Source organism: Perca flavescens, chromosome 3 (genome assembly GCF_004354835.1).
Source record: "Perca flavescens isolate YP-PL-M2 chromosome 3, PFLA_1.0, whole genome shotgun sequence".
Lineage (NCBI taxonomy): Eukaryota > Metazoa > Chordata > Actinopteri > Perciformes > Percidae > Perca > Perca flavescens.
In genome coordinates this window covers 29,877,870-29,896,749 of record NC_041333.1, presented here as the reverse complement: position 1 = coordinate 29,896,749, position 18,880 = coordinate 29,877,870, and the positions used below count along the sequence as shown (strand labels likewise).

The 18,880-nt window shown below is 39.2% G+C and overlaps 1 protein-coding gene across 2 annotated transcripts in view; it reads right to left on the bottom strand.

The window, feature by feature from the left end:
• Window positions 1–15,560, bottom strand: part of zgc:153039 — an 83,390-nt gene extending 67,830 nt beyond the window's left edge. The window contains exons 1-6 of one of the 2 annotated variants that reach the window (XM_028573277.1): window positions 15,294–15,560; window positions 13,317–13,481; window positions 5,485–5,619; window positions 4,447–4,584; window positions 2,735–3,061; window positions 295–402 (exon numbers count right to left, since the gene is read on the bottom strand). In XM_028573277.1, coding sequence (XP_028429078.1) covers window positions 295–402; window positions 2,735–3,061; window positions 4,447–4,584; window positions 5,485–5,614 — 703 coding nt within the window. In that variant the 5' untranslated portion in view covers window positions 5,615–5,619; window positions 13,317–13,481; window positions 15,294–15,560. Of the gene's footprint in view, window positions 1–294; window positions 403–2,734; window positions 3,062–4,446; window positions 4,585–5,484; window positions 5,620–9,769; window positions 10,351–13,316; window positions 13,482–15,293 lie in introns of those variants that run through there. The other variant, XM_028573276.1, reaches the window with a different exon arrangement.
• Between the last annotated feature and the right edge of the window lie 3,320 nt (window positions 15,561–18,880).

Sequence of the window (18,880 nt, the reverse complement as noted above, 5' to 3'; positions counted from 1 at the left end):
AGCTTTCCTTCCTGTTTTAGGAAGCAGCGACTGTATTGCGTTTTGCCTGTAAAACCGTGTCTGTGTTCACACAGACACGGTTTTACAGGCAAAACTATAGGCAGAATTATAGTTGCTCTTGTTATGTAAAATATTCGGCTCTGGTAGATGTTTGCGATTGGTCATGCTGTTGACCACCGTCGTGACACAGCTTACGCGGGACCGCGGTTGTTAGGTTAGGTGAAGCCGGGTAAATGAAATAAATCCAGGGCAGGTTGATCTTGATTCGTAGTACAGGCCTCTGGTTTCACCTACCTGACATGTTCGAGCCAGCCATGATGCCGGTGCAGCCATTAAACATTACAGCAAAAACGCTGGCGAAAGTCATCGTGGTTCCTGTTGTGTAATCCACAGTGTAGTTAGCTGAGGGAAGAGATAACAACGGATAAGTCACTGTAGGCGTGCTTTTATCAAAAAGAAAAGAAAGTTCAATTTGGTTTGTTGGCAGACACTCCTCTGTACCTGCTCGCCACCAAACCTCATCATGTTTTACAGCATTGATAAAACCATTCTCTACACATCTTCAATCAATCACTGGATGTTTGATCTATTTATAAGAAAAAAAAACGTCAAAAATCACGTCATTAACACTTTAACTTGAACAATTCACAACGTTCTGCTCTCTTTTTTCTGTCAATGAATGATAGCAGTTTTCCCTGAGGGAGTTTCAACAAGAACAAAGGCCATATAAAGTACTTTGCTTTATTGATTAATGAAAGTAAACATATTGTTTTGTATTGTAGGAAGTTGAATAAAGAAAATAATCTAACAGCTAATATCAACAGTTACATTTGTAAGGCACCCTTTGCTCCTTACAATATAATTAGACCCAATTAGGTTTTAATTCTAATCATGTGATTATCCTTTTTCTCTGGACTTTAAATTATTCACATGTAAAATTATGATTTATGTGTGTGTGTTTGTGTTCTTTTGTCAGATCTTGGAATTATTCGAAGCTTGACTGTGTAATAGCTCTCACGTGTGCCTGAGTGCATGCCGGAGTTACACCAATTAGCTCAGTAATCATGTACTAAGATATAAATCCCTGCAAACAGAGTGGAGTGCTTCAATAGATTTCCATGGACATCAAGAACCAGAGAACATGTGCAACATTAGCCCTGTGCCAACAGTGCAGGAAAAGCTATTGTACTTTTGATTTTTATTTTTAAATAAGGGCACACTGGTGCTGACAACAGCAGTGCCACCAATGCAGAGCAGGGCTGTAGTCAAGTCCACCTTCGTTGAGTCCAAGACAAGTCCAAGACCAGGACTACTCGAGACCGAGTCAAGACCTAGTCCAAAGAGGTTCAAGTCCAAGTCAAGACCGAGTCCAAATGAGAGACACTCAATACAGAGACAGAAAAAAAAGAATGCTTTTCAAGACCATTCACTTACCTGTTCATAATTTATGTGATGTGAGAGACAGTATATCTTTATCTACTTTAAGATGATAATTTTGCTTTATTATTTGTAATAATCAAAAAGCAAGTGCAGAGTAACACACTATAGGATCAAATTAGGCCATATTATTTACTTAAAATATAAAATGGGTTCCCATTCTTGACCTTATTACTTGTCCTGAAGAATTCATAGTACAAGCTGCTCGCTGACATTGTGTCTGTGGCCAAAATGAAAATGATTGAGGTAGCCTCCTGTATATGATGCAGCCAGGCGTATACCAGGAGACCAATCTCAATGCCTGTTCTAGATGGATTTTGAATTGAACTAATACCTGTTTTCTGAACGAGTGTGCTTCATCAATGGTTTTGTTTTGAAGGAGGAAGTTACTTTAGAACAAAAGCATATAGTGCTGGACTCGGTCGAGACCAACTAGAATATTTGGCTAGACAACAGAGTGTCTTGAGTCAGAACTCAAGTATTACAGCCCTGCCGCAGAGGCTCTGGATATTTCCATTGGTGCCCATGTCATTATGTCCTTGTCGCTGCAGCAGTGACTCCTACTGGTTGCTGTCGGCATTTGCACAAAGGGGGTTGGGATCTAGGGGAATAGTGTGAAATGCAACAATTGTAATCTTTCCAGGCCAGCAGTGGAGTTAGCAGTAAGAGGGGCCCTAGTGCCTGACAAAGAGGCATTCCAAATCCACTAATGTACTGAGATACAGTACATTAGATGTCCTGTAAAGTCTACGTCACTGAGGTCATGCTTTCAAACAATAATATGAAAATTCCAAACCTATCGTTCACAGATCAGATCATGTGACAAATCAGTCATCAATAGCTCTACTATAATAATCTTTTGAGGGTTATTGTTGCAATACAATAAATCAATAGAATTAAGAAGTACAAGTAAATTTTTGGTCCCAGTTAAAACCTGGAGAACACTATGCTTGCTTAAAGCCTCTGAGAAAAGAATGTGTGCTGAAATGCCTTCCACAGTATGGCAGCTTAACTAGGGGCACAATCTAGTCAAAGCCTTACATTGTACATTAATTCAGTCAAAATAAGGTATTACTTTAATGTAATGTAGTGGTAAAAACTGATCAATGCTTAATGTCAGACTACAAACCTGTTGACCTTTGTCCTGTATACACATTCAAGTCTGCCATTGGCCTGATGCCTCATTCATAAGTGAAGTCCTTTGTTCAGTGCAAGTAAGCAACAGTAATATAGCATTAAGTTTGAATGCTTGGTATGAGAACATCCTGAGAGAACTGTTTTTAGCACAGCACCTTACCCCACAGGTTCCCGAGCAGCGTCTCCAACTTGAAGCCAGTGAAGTTGGCTGTGGTGGGAAACCCGGGGCCTGTTCCATTGGCTGATGGGTTAAATGCGGAAGAACTGGGAAGGACGATGGTATGAGGGTGTACGGCAAAGAAGCTGATGAAGATGGTGCCCAGGACAAACATGACCACCAGGAAGATAAGGAATGTGGCTTTGGCGTAGATGTTGGCTCCCACCAGGCATACCAGCAGGCACAGCAGGGAGATGCCCGTGGCATAAAGCAGAGACCACCAGTAGCCCGACGGTAGGACCTGGTAGACAGAAGTGACCGCAGACCCGTCTAGCGGTGGATGATATGGTAAAGGTGTCGAAGCAGGAGGTCAAGAGGGAAAAGACACGTGGGGGAAGATTTGTTAATGCTTAACAATGACTGACAGAATGTGTTCAAGAGTATGTTACAGCACAGAATGTCAATATGAAGTGGTGCATTTAAAAAGCTTTGAAAAAAGACACTAACATCTTTTCACAGGAATAAACAATAATGTCTGTCTAACTAAACTAAATTTTTTAAAGCTTTATTTACCCAGGAAACACGGCCTAAGCTTTAAGCTCTCTTTTATAAACGTCCTGCTTTATGTTCACAGTTCTACATTTTCACACCTCAGATTTCACTATTTTACCACAGTCAGTTACGGCACATGGAAAACATTTCTTACTTGGTTTCCTATTAATGTTCTTAAGAGTTTTCACCAGGGCCCTGACAGTTCCCTGATTTTCCATAACTATGCTAGTGTCTCGATGACCTAAGCCCTCCAGGTTTGTTAATGTTCTTTTCATTTTTGCCTTTATTTGACAGGACAGTGTTGAAATGGGGGCTGAGAGAGAGCGGCATGATATGCAACAAAAGGTCCCCAGGCCAGAATCCAACCCGGGACGTTGCGGTTATACGGCATGCGCTGCAACCACTTGGCTACCAAGGTGCTCTGTTAATGTTGTTTTCTAAATGACTGAACTTTCTGGTTTGGAAAACCATTACTTAAGAAAAAACCTGGTAAACTAACTAAAGAAAACGTATTAGAACATGTATTGAGCTATATTCCTAGAAAATCAATGATTTGTTAATTAACTAAAATTCCTTGTCCAGCCAACTTGCTTAGCCCACTCTTAAAAATAACTAGACCCACAGTATTAGGATTGCTTTTGGTGCTATAATTTCTATAAAAAAGGACTATAATGGAGCAGTGCAGTGGTAAACTCACAGCAAAAATGTGATTTTTGGTTGGGATTTTGAACCTGCCAGCCAGCTGGTGTGGGGTTTGCGCGACATGCAGGTTAGTTAACTATTGGCAACTCTAAAATGGGAGTGTGAAAGGTTGTCTATCTCTATGTGTCAGCCCTGTAATTGACCTGTCCAGAGTCTATCCTGCCTCTCACCCAATACCAGCCACCCACAACCCTCTCAAACAATAATAATAATAATAATAATAATTTGTAGTTTGTCTACAGTAAGTAACTCAGAGAGCTAATGAAAGTTATGGGGAAATTAATTAATGTTTGTGGATGGATTGGGATATCAATAAAAGTTTTGGGTGCGTTATTGTGAATGTTGTGGAGTATCTTTGTTATCTGTTGTAAGTTAAATGTATATAAGATCGTTTTTCTAAAATAATAGAATGACAAATGCTGATCTGGCAGCATTCCACAAGTTGTTAAAATGAAACTCACCTTCTGGCACTCCGAAGGTGGCCAAAATGGCTTCAACCAGACCCAGCACAAAGAGAGCGCTGCCACACACGTTGGCCAGGAAGAACATGAGGCCAATACTGCCACCAAACTCAGGACCCAACGCTCTGCTGATCATGTCTGAGTGAAGTTCAGGCAAAGTGCACTTGTTTGTTAAATATGCTGTGAAAAACAGGTAGTGTGTGTGTGTGTGTGTGTGTGTGTGTGTGTGTGTGTTTCTGTTCTTATAGAACCCAATTAGTGTTTAGGACCTTGACATCAGTGACATGAAGACGATGGTCGTTTCCTTTATGAAGGGCTGGCTTCTAGTTAACATTAGAAATACATTTTTGGGAACAAACTTCTTTGCTTTTCTGTTAAGAGTTAGATGAGAAGATACCACTCTCATATCTGTACGGTAAATATCTGTCATCCACAGCCAGCAGACAGTTAGCTTAGTTTAGCATTAATACTGGAATCAGGAGGAACAGCTAGCCTGGCTCTGTTCATGTTCATGTTTAATGAATAACTTTTATATCATCGTCTTCAGGAAGTCACTACTGCAACATCTAAATGTCAAGGAGACAAAGCTCTTTAATGTATGCATGTAAAGCATGTGTATCAACTTAAAGATGGCCTGTCCTGACTGATAAACAGCACTGATTGGGGTACTTTACCAAATTCCTGGCAGCGAAACATACTGGCCCCACCTTTATCTAAAGTAGTAAACAGTGTCTTATAGTGCAGACAATGAACAAATCAGACCCCATTCAGTGTCGCAGACAATGCTTCATTACGTAAACAAAGACACACTTTGTCTTGGTTTTAGTGTAGCAAGGAGTTCTGTGTGTGTGCGCTCTTGACATGTTGACCATTGACAATGGGACTGATACTATGCTGAATGTGCAAATGTCATATGATGGTGTGTGGGGGTGTGTGTGTGTGTGTGTGTGTGTGTGTGTGTGTGTGTGTGTGTGTGTGTGTGTGTGTGTGTGTGTGTGTGTGTGTGTGTGTGAGTGAGTGAGTGAGAGAGGAGGATACAATAGGCGCCCCCGGCATCCAGGGCTCCATTGGTGGAGATGGCACAGACTGACAGCACGGTCATGCAGATGATGAAGTAGGCCACCAGGAGCATTGCAATGGCTTGGTACAGTCCGGAATAGCCCACCATGAATCCTAGTCAGACACAAACACAGTCAGAAGAAAACCCTGACGACTTGGTCATCTGGTTGAAAGCAGAACTTTGGACTTGGCATTAACGTCAGTGTGGTTGAAGAAGGAAGGTAAACTTGCCATTAAGGAGCCCACACCCACAGTGCAGAGGATGTGAGCATTCAATAAGGCATGTACACAAGTACATTAATACACACTGTTATTACCATCATCCAGTCAACTACGTGTGGATGATAGACAGCGGATGAATCAAAATGAAAGTGACTATTGTACAAAATGACTCATTGAAACATTCCTTCTTCTCTAAAAAAAAAAGAAAATTAAGCTGGAATCACATGTTGAAAGTGATTTCAACATCCTCTCCGTGCCTTTACTGTAATGCTGCATTCTGTGGTTCTAGGTAGGGCTGCAACTAATGATTCTTTTCATTTTCGAATAATCTGTTGATTATTTCTCAAATAACGGTTTGGTTTTGTCAGAAAGTGGTGAAAAATATCGATCAGCGTTTCCCAAAGCTCAAGATGACGTCCTCAAATGTCTCGTTTTGTCTACAACTCAAAGCTATTCAGTAGGGCTGCTCCCTCTTAGTCGATTAGTCGACTAATCGGTCGTTTTGGTCTTAGTCAACTAAGATTTATATAGTCGATTAGTCATGTTTTATGCTTTTTTTCATGCTGAATGACTTATTTCCAAGAACCATATGAGCACATCTCTGGTAAACACAAGAATTAAAGTGGCGCTTTTGCATGACTCTTTGCGGAGAAACTCAGATTTACAGATCTGTCAATTAAATCAACTATTCGATTAGTCAATACAATTGAACGAGTGTTAGTCGACTAAGAATTTCTTCAATCGAGCACAGCCCTACTATTCAGTTTACTGTCCTAAAAGAGTCCAGAAACTAGAAAATAATCCCATTTAAGAAGCTGGAAGAAAGAAATGTATTTTGATTCTCAAAATAGTTGCAGAATTAATTTTATAGTTGACAACTAATCAATTAATTGATTACAATTGGCAGGAGCTAGTTTAACATCAGGAACTATTTTATCAAAGACCAAAAGAAGAACAGAAAGGTTTTGCAACAAAACTAGTTCAGATGCATGCAATGATTGATTGGAATAACTATAATATCACATCTTCATAAGCAAAGTCATATGCATCTGATCTCAATGTGTGTCAGGAGATATTTACACCATGTTAGACACACATTTTCCACATCACCACCCTTTTCTACTACTGTGATCTTTGATTATACAGTCCATGGCAGTGACTAACAGCATAATGCTGCTGTTTTCATGATCTGCTTTCATATATTGTACTGCTGTGGGTGTCATGTCATCACACAGGAGCAGAACCAAAATCAAATGGAAAAGGCAGGAAGGCAGCCGACAATGTTTAAATTAATACGTGAATAAAGATTTCTTTTTTTAAGGTTTACTTTGTTTTAGCACTAGGGGCGTAAACTAGGGGTGGGAATCACCAGAGGCCTCACGATACGATATCATCACGATACTAATGTCACGATACGATATTATTGCGATTTTAAAACATATTACTACCTTTTTTCCAACTTCAAATTTTTCCCAATTTCAAATTACAGGTATGTCCCCAAAAAGAAACTTTGTCAACATCTGTTTTATCTAAAAAGATACATTTATCTGTTTGTTCATCGCACTTCAGTTTCATTGCTACAAAGTGGGATTGTCAAGCAGACAAACTAACCAACACATACAGTTTAATAATAGAAGATCAATACTTGGCATCTGTGTATCGACACAGTATGCCACGGAAATATTGTGATACTATGCTGTATCGATTCCCCCCCTCCACTCCTAGCATAAGCCCCTTACTTCCAGCGCCCTTGCTCAAACCACACTCATCTTAAAACTCTGCCATCATTTTGATTTCAGCTACACACCTGGATAGTTTCGTGACTGCATCTTGCACGGAACTATCGTGGTGACAAAATCTGTCTGCAGACAGACAGACAAAGATATTAAAACTTATTCAAAGTACTCAAATCCACCTCTGTGCTAGTTCCCGCTACAGTAGATGTCTCTAGGACCACATTTTGTCATGACAGACACTCAAAGGTGAAAACAATACCAGCGTCACTGTCGCAAGCTGGAATTGATAGTTTGATTTTAAGGACATGTTATCCAACAACACATAAGTCTTTTCATCCTCATCTATGTTGACGCTTTCACAGCGGACGCATTTACAGCAGTTTCACATCCACAGTGAAACTACGGTTAGTTCCTGTGTAGAGTGGCGAGTTATAATGAGAATAGTAGTCTAAAGTCCTACACAGACAGCTACTATGTGGCTGCATGTAAGTCTCTGCATGTGTGTGTATACACTATAGTATGTGTGTCCACTGCACAGCAGCTGACATCTCACGAGACTGGGGGTGGGGGGAGGTGGGGCGGGGAGTTAGAAAATAACTTGGGAGATCCAACCAGAAGAGAAATACACAAGCGCAACACCCACATTACCGGAACGTAAGATGAGACAGAAGAAAAGATGAAGTTACATGTGAAAGGCTTGTTTTTGGTGCTTCTCTGTTGTCAGCGGCTTCTTTGTTATGCTTTGACAGCAGAAATGTGAAACGGATTGCATGACATATTATGATTACTTGCCTCACACACTCGCCGCATTTTTAACAGGAAAACAGAACTTTTACCCTCTAGACGTAAACCAAAAGGACTTATTTCCTTACACATCATTACTCCATTTAGAGGAAAGGGTTTCTGTTTAAAAACAGAAACCCTTTCCTCTAAATGAAGTTGGTATAGTGACCCCAAAACATTGAAGGATTTTTACTGATTGTACACTTTTCTACGGATGATAACACTTTGAGGAAAATGTTACAACTACTCTATTCTGTGTAACTTAAACAATTAACCCCTGAGCATCTGAAGCTCATCGCTCATCATGCCAAATTTGTCTGGTGAAATCATTACCTAAACCTCAAGAAATAGGTCCAGCAACTTTGAAAAACTGCACATGTATGCTGTGAACAAACTTTTGTTATGGTTGGAACAATTTTGCACGAGAAAGAAGGTTGTATAGTCATTCAAAACCAAAGAAAAGTCTGGTCAAACCCAATAAATGTAAAAAAAAAGAGGGAAAAGCTCTTCTGCTGACTGAGGCTATTCATCCACCTTGCAGGTCACATGTAAAGCTGTGTGAGATGTTGAGGGGTTTTCATGTAACAAGATATTACTAAGTCTAATAAAGAGTGTCTACTGGTGATACTGTCACTGAACTAAAATGAATGCTAGATTAAATGATATAGGCCTAGTCAGGGTTCAAAATCAACTTTTTCCATCCACCAGCCAAATGGCTATGAATGTTCAAATTTTACCAGGCACTCAATAGATTACCATTTTTTTTTCTTTTGTTGGTGAGTGAAGCAAATCTTCCAGCAACTTGCATATTTTTACCAGCATTTGGCTAATGGATGGTGCTTATTTTGAACCCTGGGCCTAGTACAGATCCATGCACTCAACTTTAACTGGTGATTTAATCTCTATTAAATCAAATCTGGGCAATTGAAAATAAAGGATTCCACAAAAAGGTTCAATTTTGACTAGTTCTCACACTGGTACCACAGGAAATGTGACCCTGGTTTTGAGAGCAGGGGCGTATGAAACCTAAAGTGGCTACTTCAAAGCTTAAAAATCCCTCTGCAATTCATCTGCTCCATAATCTAAATCTCCCTCATGAACAGCACTGAACCATTGAGGGGAATACTTTAAATGGATTCATCATATCAGCTTGAATGTCATCAAGCATAACTTTATTTCAATAAAATCAACTTGGAATTGGCTCACGCACTGCTCAATAGTGCCCTCCATCATGGAGGCTCCATGGTTATTCAGATAGAAGAACTTCGAACACTAAAAGTCCATGTTACTACAACAAGCCAACGTTGAGGAATGTTTTGCAAACCGAATTCAACAGTGCCTCCTCAATGGTCAAAGTCATGTTATATACTACTATTATTATTATTATTATTATTATTATTTACTGACAAGCAGGGCAACAATAAAATGTCAGAATTTTGAACGGGGTTTGGCGTAAGTTACCTTTCTCTAAAAGGTGTGCAGTGATTTATATATCACGGACATGTGATATCATCAGCACTCACCTATTCTGAGAAACACTACCACACTGAACATGGACAGCAAGGTAGGTATCACGACACCGATGAAGACGGAGAGTTTCTTCGGTTGGCGCTGATGGCCAGCCTTCTGCCGGGGGCTGCCGTGGTGCTGGACCACGGCCATGCCGAGCGGAGGGGACCGCGGCTCGGATTCATTGACGCTGGTGGAGAGGCGGTAGTGGAGAAGAGGAGTCCGCTCTGTCATGGTGAAACCTGCCTCTTCACAAGCTTCACAACTTCATGAAGTCTTTTGAATAGCTAACACTCCAGCTTTGCTCTTGAAATCGGACCGCCTAATGACTCCGACACGTTTATAAACTTTTCCAATGTTTTTCTCGGAAGTTTAGCTAGTGACGCGTCCTGAAAAAACGTCACCTAGCTACATAGTAAAGTAGGAAATAGGTGATTTTGTTTTCAATAAAAAAAAAAATAAAACCAGGGTAGCAAACCTCTATATCAAAATGAAGTCCTTACACATATTATTTAAAAGTCCACACGAACTGCCCGTCTCTAACCAATGTGGTAGCGGGTAGCAGGTAGCACTAACGTTACTGAATAAAATATCATGTGACGTACTAAAGTATAGTCTCAAAATCAATAGTAGAACTTCCGGTTATAACTTCAGTATAAAAGTTACTGACAAGCTAGTACTATGTAATTACTTGAGATAACTTGAAAATAAGAATACATTCCAACAGGATGGAATATACATAAAACGTAACGTAAATTAAATTGTTCTAATTTGACCAATAAATGTCATAAAGGCTTTAGGATGAAAAAGTATACCATATAAACATCTATCAGAATAATCATTATATTAAAGCTATTGTCAGGTCAATCAAGTCAATCAAAATAAATCAGCAAGAGACATGCCAGCAGGCTACTTGACACACTATACGGGAAATAAATACTGTATGTAACCTATATTTGTCTGGTTTTAAAGACAAATCCTTCAGTTTCCGGTTTTGTTCTGCCTGAAGATATCTAGCTTGACAGATCTTTCTAACGGTTTTTCCTGTGTTTTCCAGCCCACTTATTTCCAGCTCTTTAACTGTTGATGCTTCCAGACTGTTGCTTTCGGTCATAAGATCAGGTTGGCTGGGCAAGTCAGAGCACTGCATTGGTTCAGCCACCTGCTCATAGGAACTGCGAAAATATAACCACTTAATCTGTAACTTGATGGGCATGTGACTCTACATTTACATTAAAAAAATAGAATTTAAAATGTAGTTACATTTGAACACGTCAGAACATAAAAAGATAAACGTTGAAAAAATTACATATTATTAAATGCAGGTTGTTTTTTATTGATACTTGCATTGTGTTTTTTTAGTATAAAAAGTTATTTTTGGCAACAACGGCACCTTCCATAGCTCAATATAGCTATGAGAATACAGCTGTATTCTCATAGTTATATTGAGAAAAATGTTTGTTTTTTTAGGAAAATTTTTTGTTTTTTTAGGAACAATTTTTGTGTTTCACAGTGCTCTAGTGCACTGTGCACTGTGAAAGAACAAACATTTTTCTCTTCTTCTTTCACTTCTGTATTCTCAAATGATCATGCAATTGACTCTATGGGATGCTCAGTTACCATGTGGGCAGATCGCTGCAGAACCCCTAACATAGAGCACCTCTCATCCAGAACGGGCGCCAAACTTACAGTTTTTATCACACATTGCAAGAAGAAGTATAACCGTTAACCAGCAAAGTGTAGGCTATTGGTATAGGTGTTGCAATTTACAAAGTGATAGTCATTACAAAATTACAGAGTTGTACTAGATTTTCTTACATGGAAACAAATAAGTGCGTGGGATTAGAAATGATGCCAAAACAACAGCATTCCAGTCACCTGAAATAGGACTACCCAGATTATTAAATGCAGGTTGTTTTTTATTGATACTTGCATTGTGTTTGTTTAGTATAAAAAGTTATTTTTGGCAACAACGGCACCTTCCATAGCTCAATACAGCTATGAGAATACAGTGCACTGTGAAAGAACAAACATTTTTTTCTTCTTCTTTCACTTCTGTATTCTCAAATGATGATGCAATTGACTCTATGGGATGCTCAGTTACCATGTGATAGTCATTACAAAATTACAGAGTTGGACTAGATTTTCTTACATGGAAACAAATAAGTGCGTGGGATTAGAAATTATGCCAAAACAACAGCATTCCAGTCACCTGAAATAGGACTACCCAGAAGTCCTATTTGTGAACTGTTCTAGCATTTCATCTTTATTAATTTATATAGCGCATTTTGTATAAAATTGCAGTAAAATGTGCTTAACAATACAAAAATACAAGGAAAATACGTACAGCAATACAATGAAAATAAATCTGAAAAATTGTTAAAGATTAAGAAAATGCTAAATTGAAAATGGTAAGTTTTAAGGTTCCTTTAAAGGTATTTACAAATTGTGACACCCTCAGATCCTCTGGCAGGCTATTCCAGAGGCGAGGACCATAGACAATTATGCCGCCTGATTGATCTAGGGGGAGCATATGTTGAAAGCATGTCTTATAGGATGGGTAAGATGTGTGCTCTCCTTCTGGCCTTGGTCAGTACACGTGTTGCTGCATTCTGAATGATCTGTAGTTTATGTATAACTTTCTTAGGTAGACCAAAAAACAGAGCATTGCTGTAATCAAGCCTGCTGGTGATGAAAAGCATCCTTCTCTTAGTCTCTTAGTATCTGCCTGGGGAAAAAATAGCTTCACTTTAATAATAGTGTGATAAAAGGCCATTTTAACGGCCCTAGAAGTTGCCTCGAATGTATCTTTTACCATAATGTTTACATAAAAAAAAGATTCTAAATAACTTTCCTTATTCATCTTGTATCTATGTCCGTATAAAATAACTAAGATATTTCAAAATGAAAAAGAAAATGCATAGTGTGTTAAATTGGAATCATGTGAATCATGAATTGAGTATTCTAAAAGTCCCCAGAAAAAAAGTCCCCAGAAATAAATTTCAACATGACATCCACCCTAGAACTTCCCTGTCCAAAAAGTACTGTATGTTGTCAGCTTCTGCCCAAAAATGTTAGCAACGATCATTTCTGAAGCACTATTCTGAATTGGCCCCCTGACTATGGAGGTCAATAACAAGGCGCCCCAGTTTTCCCTTGAGTAGGTTTCCGTACCGTTTAAGCACTTCACTAGCACTGTTCAGGCTGGAACAGTTCTATACTGCAGAATGAGGTGGAGGCACTGTATCATTCTGTAAGGGCCCAAAAGTTTAATCAATTTAATAACCATATAAATATCAAATGTAATAACAGGAATATGTCAATAAGTAAAAATTTCATATTGTTTATCCAAACTCTTTGTATCCATTCTCTAATTATCATTTCTCTCTTGCGCGCTCTCTCTCTCTCTCTGTCTCTCTCTCTTATGGATACATTATTTAGTTTTTAGTGGACCTTTTTTGTTTGTTTATGTATAATATGTTTAATGTGTACCATATACAACAACAATGTATGGTATGTAACCACATAGAGTTTTGAGGTGCTCACCCGCGTGTGTATCACCTGTATCTGAAGCCTGTTGATGATAACCAGATCATTTGTGATGTGATCTCCCAGTTTCTCCAACAAAGAGGTCTGACGTTCGGATATGGACTGATTGCTCGACCCCTGCACTCCGTCTTGAAACCCCCGGAGGGCCCCGACCACCTCTGCACGCTTCTGCTGGAGCTGGACAAACACACACACAAAATGTCACAATCTTTTTTCTTTTCTTCTTTAAACAATGTTTTTTTTTATAAATGTTTCATTGCAATTACAGTTTCCATAAATTTCCTGAAGAGTGCTGTGAGTTTTTTTTTAAATAAATACTTGAATTTAGGCAATATGTTCATTTTTAATATATGTATTCTTCCTATTATGGATATAGGTAAGGGCACTCACCTTTCTATAGATTTATGTACTGAGTTCATTATTACTTCATAGTTTGTTGGTGCTGTAGTTTCTAAATGAGGTGTTATTTTGATGCCCAAATATGTAAATTAGATAAAAGCTTGACATTAACTTAAGTATTGGTTCATATATTGTCTTTCATTTCCGTTAAGCAGCATTAGTGGTTATTTTAAAGCATTTATTTTATATAGATACTACCAAACAGGCCGATTAGATCTAACAGTGCTGGTATGGATGTGTTTAATTGATTTAAGAATAAAATTACGTCGTCAGCAAAAAGAGCTATTCTATGATCTCTGTTGCCAATTGTAATCCCCTGCATTTGTCTGCTAGATCTAACCAGTGGTGTAGTCTACGTGATATGCAGGTATATGCCATACACCCAAACTAGGGAAGGTCAAGAATTTCCATATACCCACTTACAAACGTTTTGGTCATAAATTCACCCCGTCTGTGTTGCGAGTCACCTAGGAACAACAACACAGTTGCTTGGCGGTCATTCTCTGTGCAAAAATGAAATTAACCAATGTGAATCACTAAAGTAGATATCAAATGAAAGCCAACTCAAACTACACTATTTTTATAAGCCTACCCCTGAAGCTACTGCAGCTTCAGGTGACACTGCAGTAGACGCTTACGTTACAGAAACTACAGAAAATGAGCCAGATGAGGCTGATGCTATAAGCGGCAACGTTCCAAAAAAATTATGGGGTGTAGCTTTGGGACACAGGTGAGAATGAGGCTGGGAGGGAAAAATCACAGTATACTCACTACAAAAAAACTAAACTACACCACTGGATCTAACTAACTGCTATTGCTAGTGGTTCAGTAGCTAGTATGAACAGAAGTGGTGATAGAGGTGAACTTTGGAGGCAACCTCTTGTAATATTGAAGGGCTCAGACACCACTTAATTTTTCAGTACCTCAGCTATAGGGTTAAGATGTAATAGTTTGATCCAGTTATTAACTGGCAGTTAAGGGAAAGTATTTCCAAAACCACATCAAGCTATAATGTCAAGGATATAAGTCCACTCAAACCTATTGAAGGCCTTAAAATAACAAATAATTGCTGGTGCAACACAAATGTCTTCTTACTTAATAGTTTTATTTCTTCAGGTGGATAACTATCAAAGATCTTCTCTGCATCATGCGAGAAAACTGCTGTGTTTTTCTTCTTTTTTGGCAGTTTTTCCTTACATTATGAAATCCTTGCCTTCCCTTTCCAAATCCTTTTTGGTCATCCACCCACAATAGTTGGAAGCACACCCTCTAGCCTTTTCGTCAAAATTCTATTGAGAATTTTTGTATCAGTGTTTATTAAACTTATAGGTCGCATATTCTTACATTTAGTGTTAGGTTTTCATGGTTTTGGAAGGATGATTACAGCCTCTCTCATTGAGGCTGAGAGGTATCCATTGTTGTAGGATTCTAGATACTCTACATTTGATAAAGTAAAGTATCAATTGGGAGGCCATCTGGCCATCTGGCCCTGCTGCTTTCCCAGCCTTCATTGCACCTATAGTTTATAATATCTCAACAGTGCTTAATTGTTTATCCAGGCCTTTTTTTACTTTTACTTACTTTACTTACATTTTTGTTCTGAATTTATTTCCAGTGGGTCAACAATAGTATTTCCATTTGCACCCTCTGTCACAATGTTTCTGTGAAATGAAATTGACTGGTTATTACAACAAAATATTTTAGTACTATGAATTATAAGTATTTGATGTGGCAATTCAAGTCAAAGTCAGTTATTTCAATACCAAGACAGCCATGCTGGTGTCTCTGTGGGGCTTACTTAAGCTAAATGCTAACATCCTGATATGCTCACAATGACTGATGGTGAACATTGTAAATACTTGCTATTATGAGCACGTTAGTTGCACGTAGTTTTTAAGCTTGATTAGTGAAACTACATCAAACCTGTATACTTATGCCAGTGCTTTGAGCAGTGTTTAGATTCAATTTCAATTCAATTCAATTCAATTTTATTTATAGTATCAAATCATAACATAGGTTATCTCGAGACACTTTACAGATAGAGTAGGTCTAGACCACACTCTATAATTTACAAAGCCCCAACAATTCCAACAATTACAGTAATTCCCTCAAGAGCAAGCAGTGCGACAGTGGCGAGAAAAAACTCCCTCTTGGGAAGAAACCTCAGAAAGACCCAGGCTCTTGGTAGGCGGTGTCTGACCGGCCGGTTGGGGGTGTGATGAACAGTGGCAATAGTAGTCACATTAATAATGGAACAGTGACTGGATGTAGCGGGAAGCTGCAGGGTTCAGCAGGAAGCAGCATGACATTGCAGGGCACCGCTGAGCTCAGCAGGGAGTGCAGCAGGACCACGGCGACAGCTGGAACCAGGATCTTGGTGCCAACGTTCTCCAAGGAAATACGCTGGGGGAAAAAAAATAAGGACTCTGGGGAGTAAACTCCCCAGAAGCTAGGATTAGTAACAAGCATTTCTGGGACGGGATACACACAAATAGTAATAGTAATAGTAATAGAAAGAGAGAGGAGAGAGCAGCTCAGTGTGTCAAAGGAAGGAAGGAAGTCCCCCGGCAGTCTAGAACTATAACAGCGTAACTATAACAGCGTAACTAAGAGAGACAGGTCATAAGGAGAGGTAGCTTTTTCGGCTTAGAACTCTCCCCTGCCGGATCGGGCTTGGCTGGCCTGCCTCCCTCTACTTTGTTATGTATTATTAATCTAACAATTATGAAGAGAAGCAGGTGGGCCAGTTAGGAGAACACTGCAACTCCTCACTCCCTAACTATAAGCTTTATCAAATAGAAGAGTTTTAAGTTCATTCTTGAAAGCGATTACAGTTTCTGCCCCCCGAACCCAGATCGGGAGCTGGTTCCACAGGAGAGGAGCCTGATAACTGAAGGCTCTGGCTCCCATTCTACTTTTAGAGACTCTAGGAACCACCAGTAACTCTGCATTCTGGGAGCGCAGTGCTCTAGTGGGACAATAGGGTATTAGGAGCTCTTCTAGATATGATGGTGCTAGACCATTTAGAGCTTTGTAGGTCAAGAGAAGGATTTTAAACTCAATCCTGGATTCAACAGGGAGCCAGTGCAGAGAAGCTAATACAGGAGAAATATGATCTCTTTTCTTAGTTCTTGTGAGAACACGCGCTGCAGATAAGTAAGTTATGTAATAAACGTACATATTTTAACCCAACCTACGATATTTTTGTCGCCTTAACCTAAATTGTTTATGTGGTGCCACTATCACTATTTCTGTGAGATCAGTTTGTGCACCATTTACAAAGTAGCTTTTTAACAGAATATGAGAGGGGATATGCTTTGCTTCTTAGACCACATGTTTCATATGTAAAATGCCAACCAAAGTAGCATATTATTAGACTGTAAAATTAGTTATTGAATAAGCACAACCTTAAATTGCAGTGTCCATAAGCAGTGGAACAAGAAAGAAGACAAAATCCATGCTGCCATTTTTGCAACTGACTGCCAAATTTATGAATGACAAATGGAAGCTGTGCGCCTACATGTATTTGCTTTAGTGGATGTCAGGTAGTAGTTAACAGTTTTTTTTGCCCATTCTGTTTTGTGCAGCGAAACACATAGCTGTACAGGAGAAGGCACGCAGCCAGCCTGAGTACATTAACAAAGTCCACAAAACGCACATCTAAATCAACAAGGAAATTCAAGCCCAATCACTACAGATTCAACTCCTTAAAAAAGTGAAGATTTATTAGGAAAGTTGATGTGATGTTACATTGTTTTTATACGGACACATCATGTTTTTTTTTTAAATTCTACTCTCTTAAAGGTAAATTATGTAAAGTGAGTTTCGCTATACTGTGTGTTCAGAGTTGGGCCCTGTTCTTCCATGGGTCATTGCCAGAGAGAAAGAGAGAGAGAGAGAGAGAGAGAGAGAGTAACAATCCTTTCTCATTGTCTCGCGCAGTAAACACACCCACACCTCTGCAGTAAGGTGCCAAACTGTTGGATTATGAGTGTATACAGAGCTTCACCTATCTGTTTCTCTGTGTCTGTGTTGTGCAAAGGTATGAGACACCTAGGGGAAAAGTGGCGGATGGAAATGAGAACACTGTTATTGGCTGGGAATTACACACCCACGTCTTTGTTAACACCTAAACATCCTCCAAAATAAGCAGAAAACAGTAAATACAGGCATAGGTCAGGGTCTCTGATACAGACACTACCACACACTTTAAATGGGTCATAAGTGATGATTAAGAGTGATTAGCCTACTTTTGTATTACTCTATACATGTTTTTGTTGTATATAAAAGTATAGCATATTATACATTTATATCAATATTAATGCATCATTTCTCACCAAGGGTTTCCTCAGCCTCTCAATTTTTTTCTCCATCTTTTTCCTGGCTTGACGGTTACACAAAAAGTCGGTGGGACTGGCCTGGACATCAGGTAGATGGGAGCAAATCATTTCTATCAGCAGCAGCAGCAGGAGTCCTAGAGGAGCACACAGCGGAGATGACTGACAAGCTGCCATGTTGCTCCTTTTTGCGGCAACAGACAGATTTTTACCCGCCTGCATTTTTTTTTTCTCTCCGTTAATTGTCCTCAGTCCAACTCGACACGTAGGCCTACAGTATCTAACCTGTTAGCTGTTTCCATATCAAATTTTATCTTGCCAAAATCCCACCCACATGTTTTGCCCTAAACAAGTATTCATTCACGTCCACATGACTTGTCGTTGACACAGACTTTTAAATGTGTGAAGGTTGAAACTGAATGAATGAAGTGTTGAAGGGAAAGCTAATCTGTCTGGCTAGCCTTTTCTGGAGAATATGAGGTCATATAAGAGTCAGTCTGTGCTCCTAGTACAGACTGTGGAACAACCTAATGAATTGAGGCATTAGCTATAGTCCTAATATTAAAATGATCTACAGTATGTAACATCTTCTTTGACATCCAAATTACACATTTACACCACTATACTTATGTATGTATAAGCCGCAGTGACAGCAGATCTCCCCCTTCGTAAATAAAAGTTATAATACAGGGGATGAGTCCAAGCATTCAACTCACTGCTATTATGCTATAACCCATTCCTACACAGGTGCATTGGCAATACATACTGTGTACTACTAATACATAATGTTATTTTCAAATCAAGGGGAAAATACAGCTCAGAGTTGACAGGCCCAGCCTG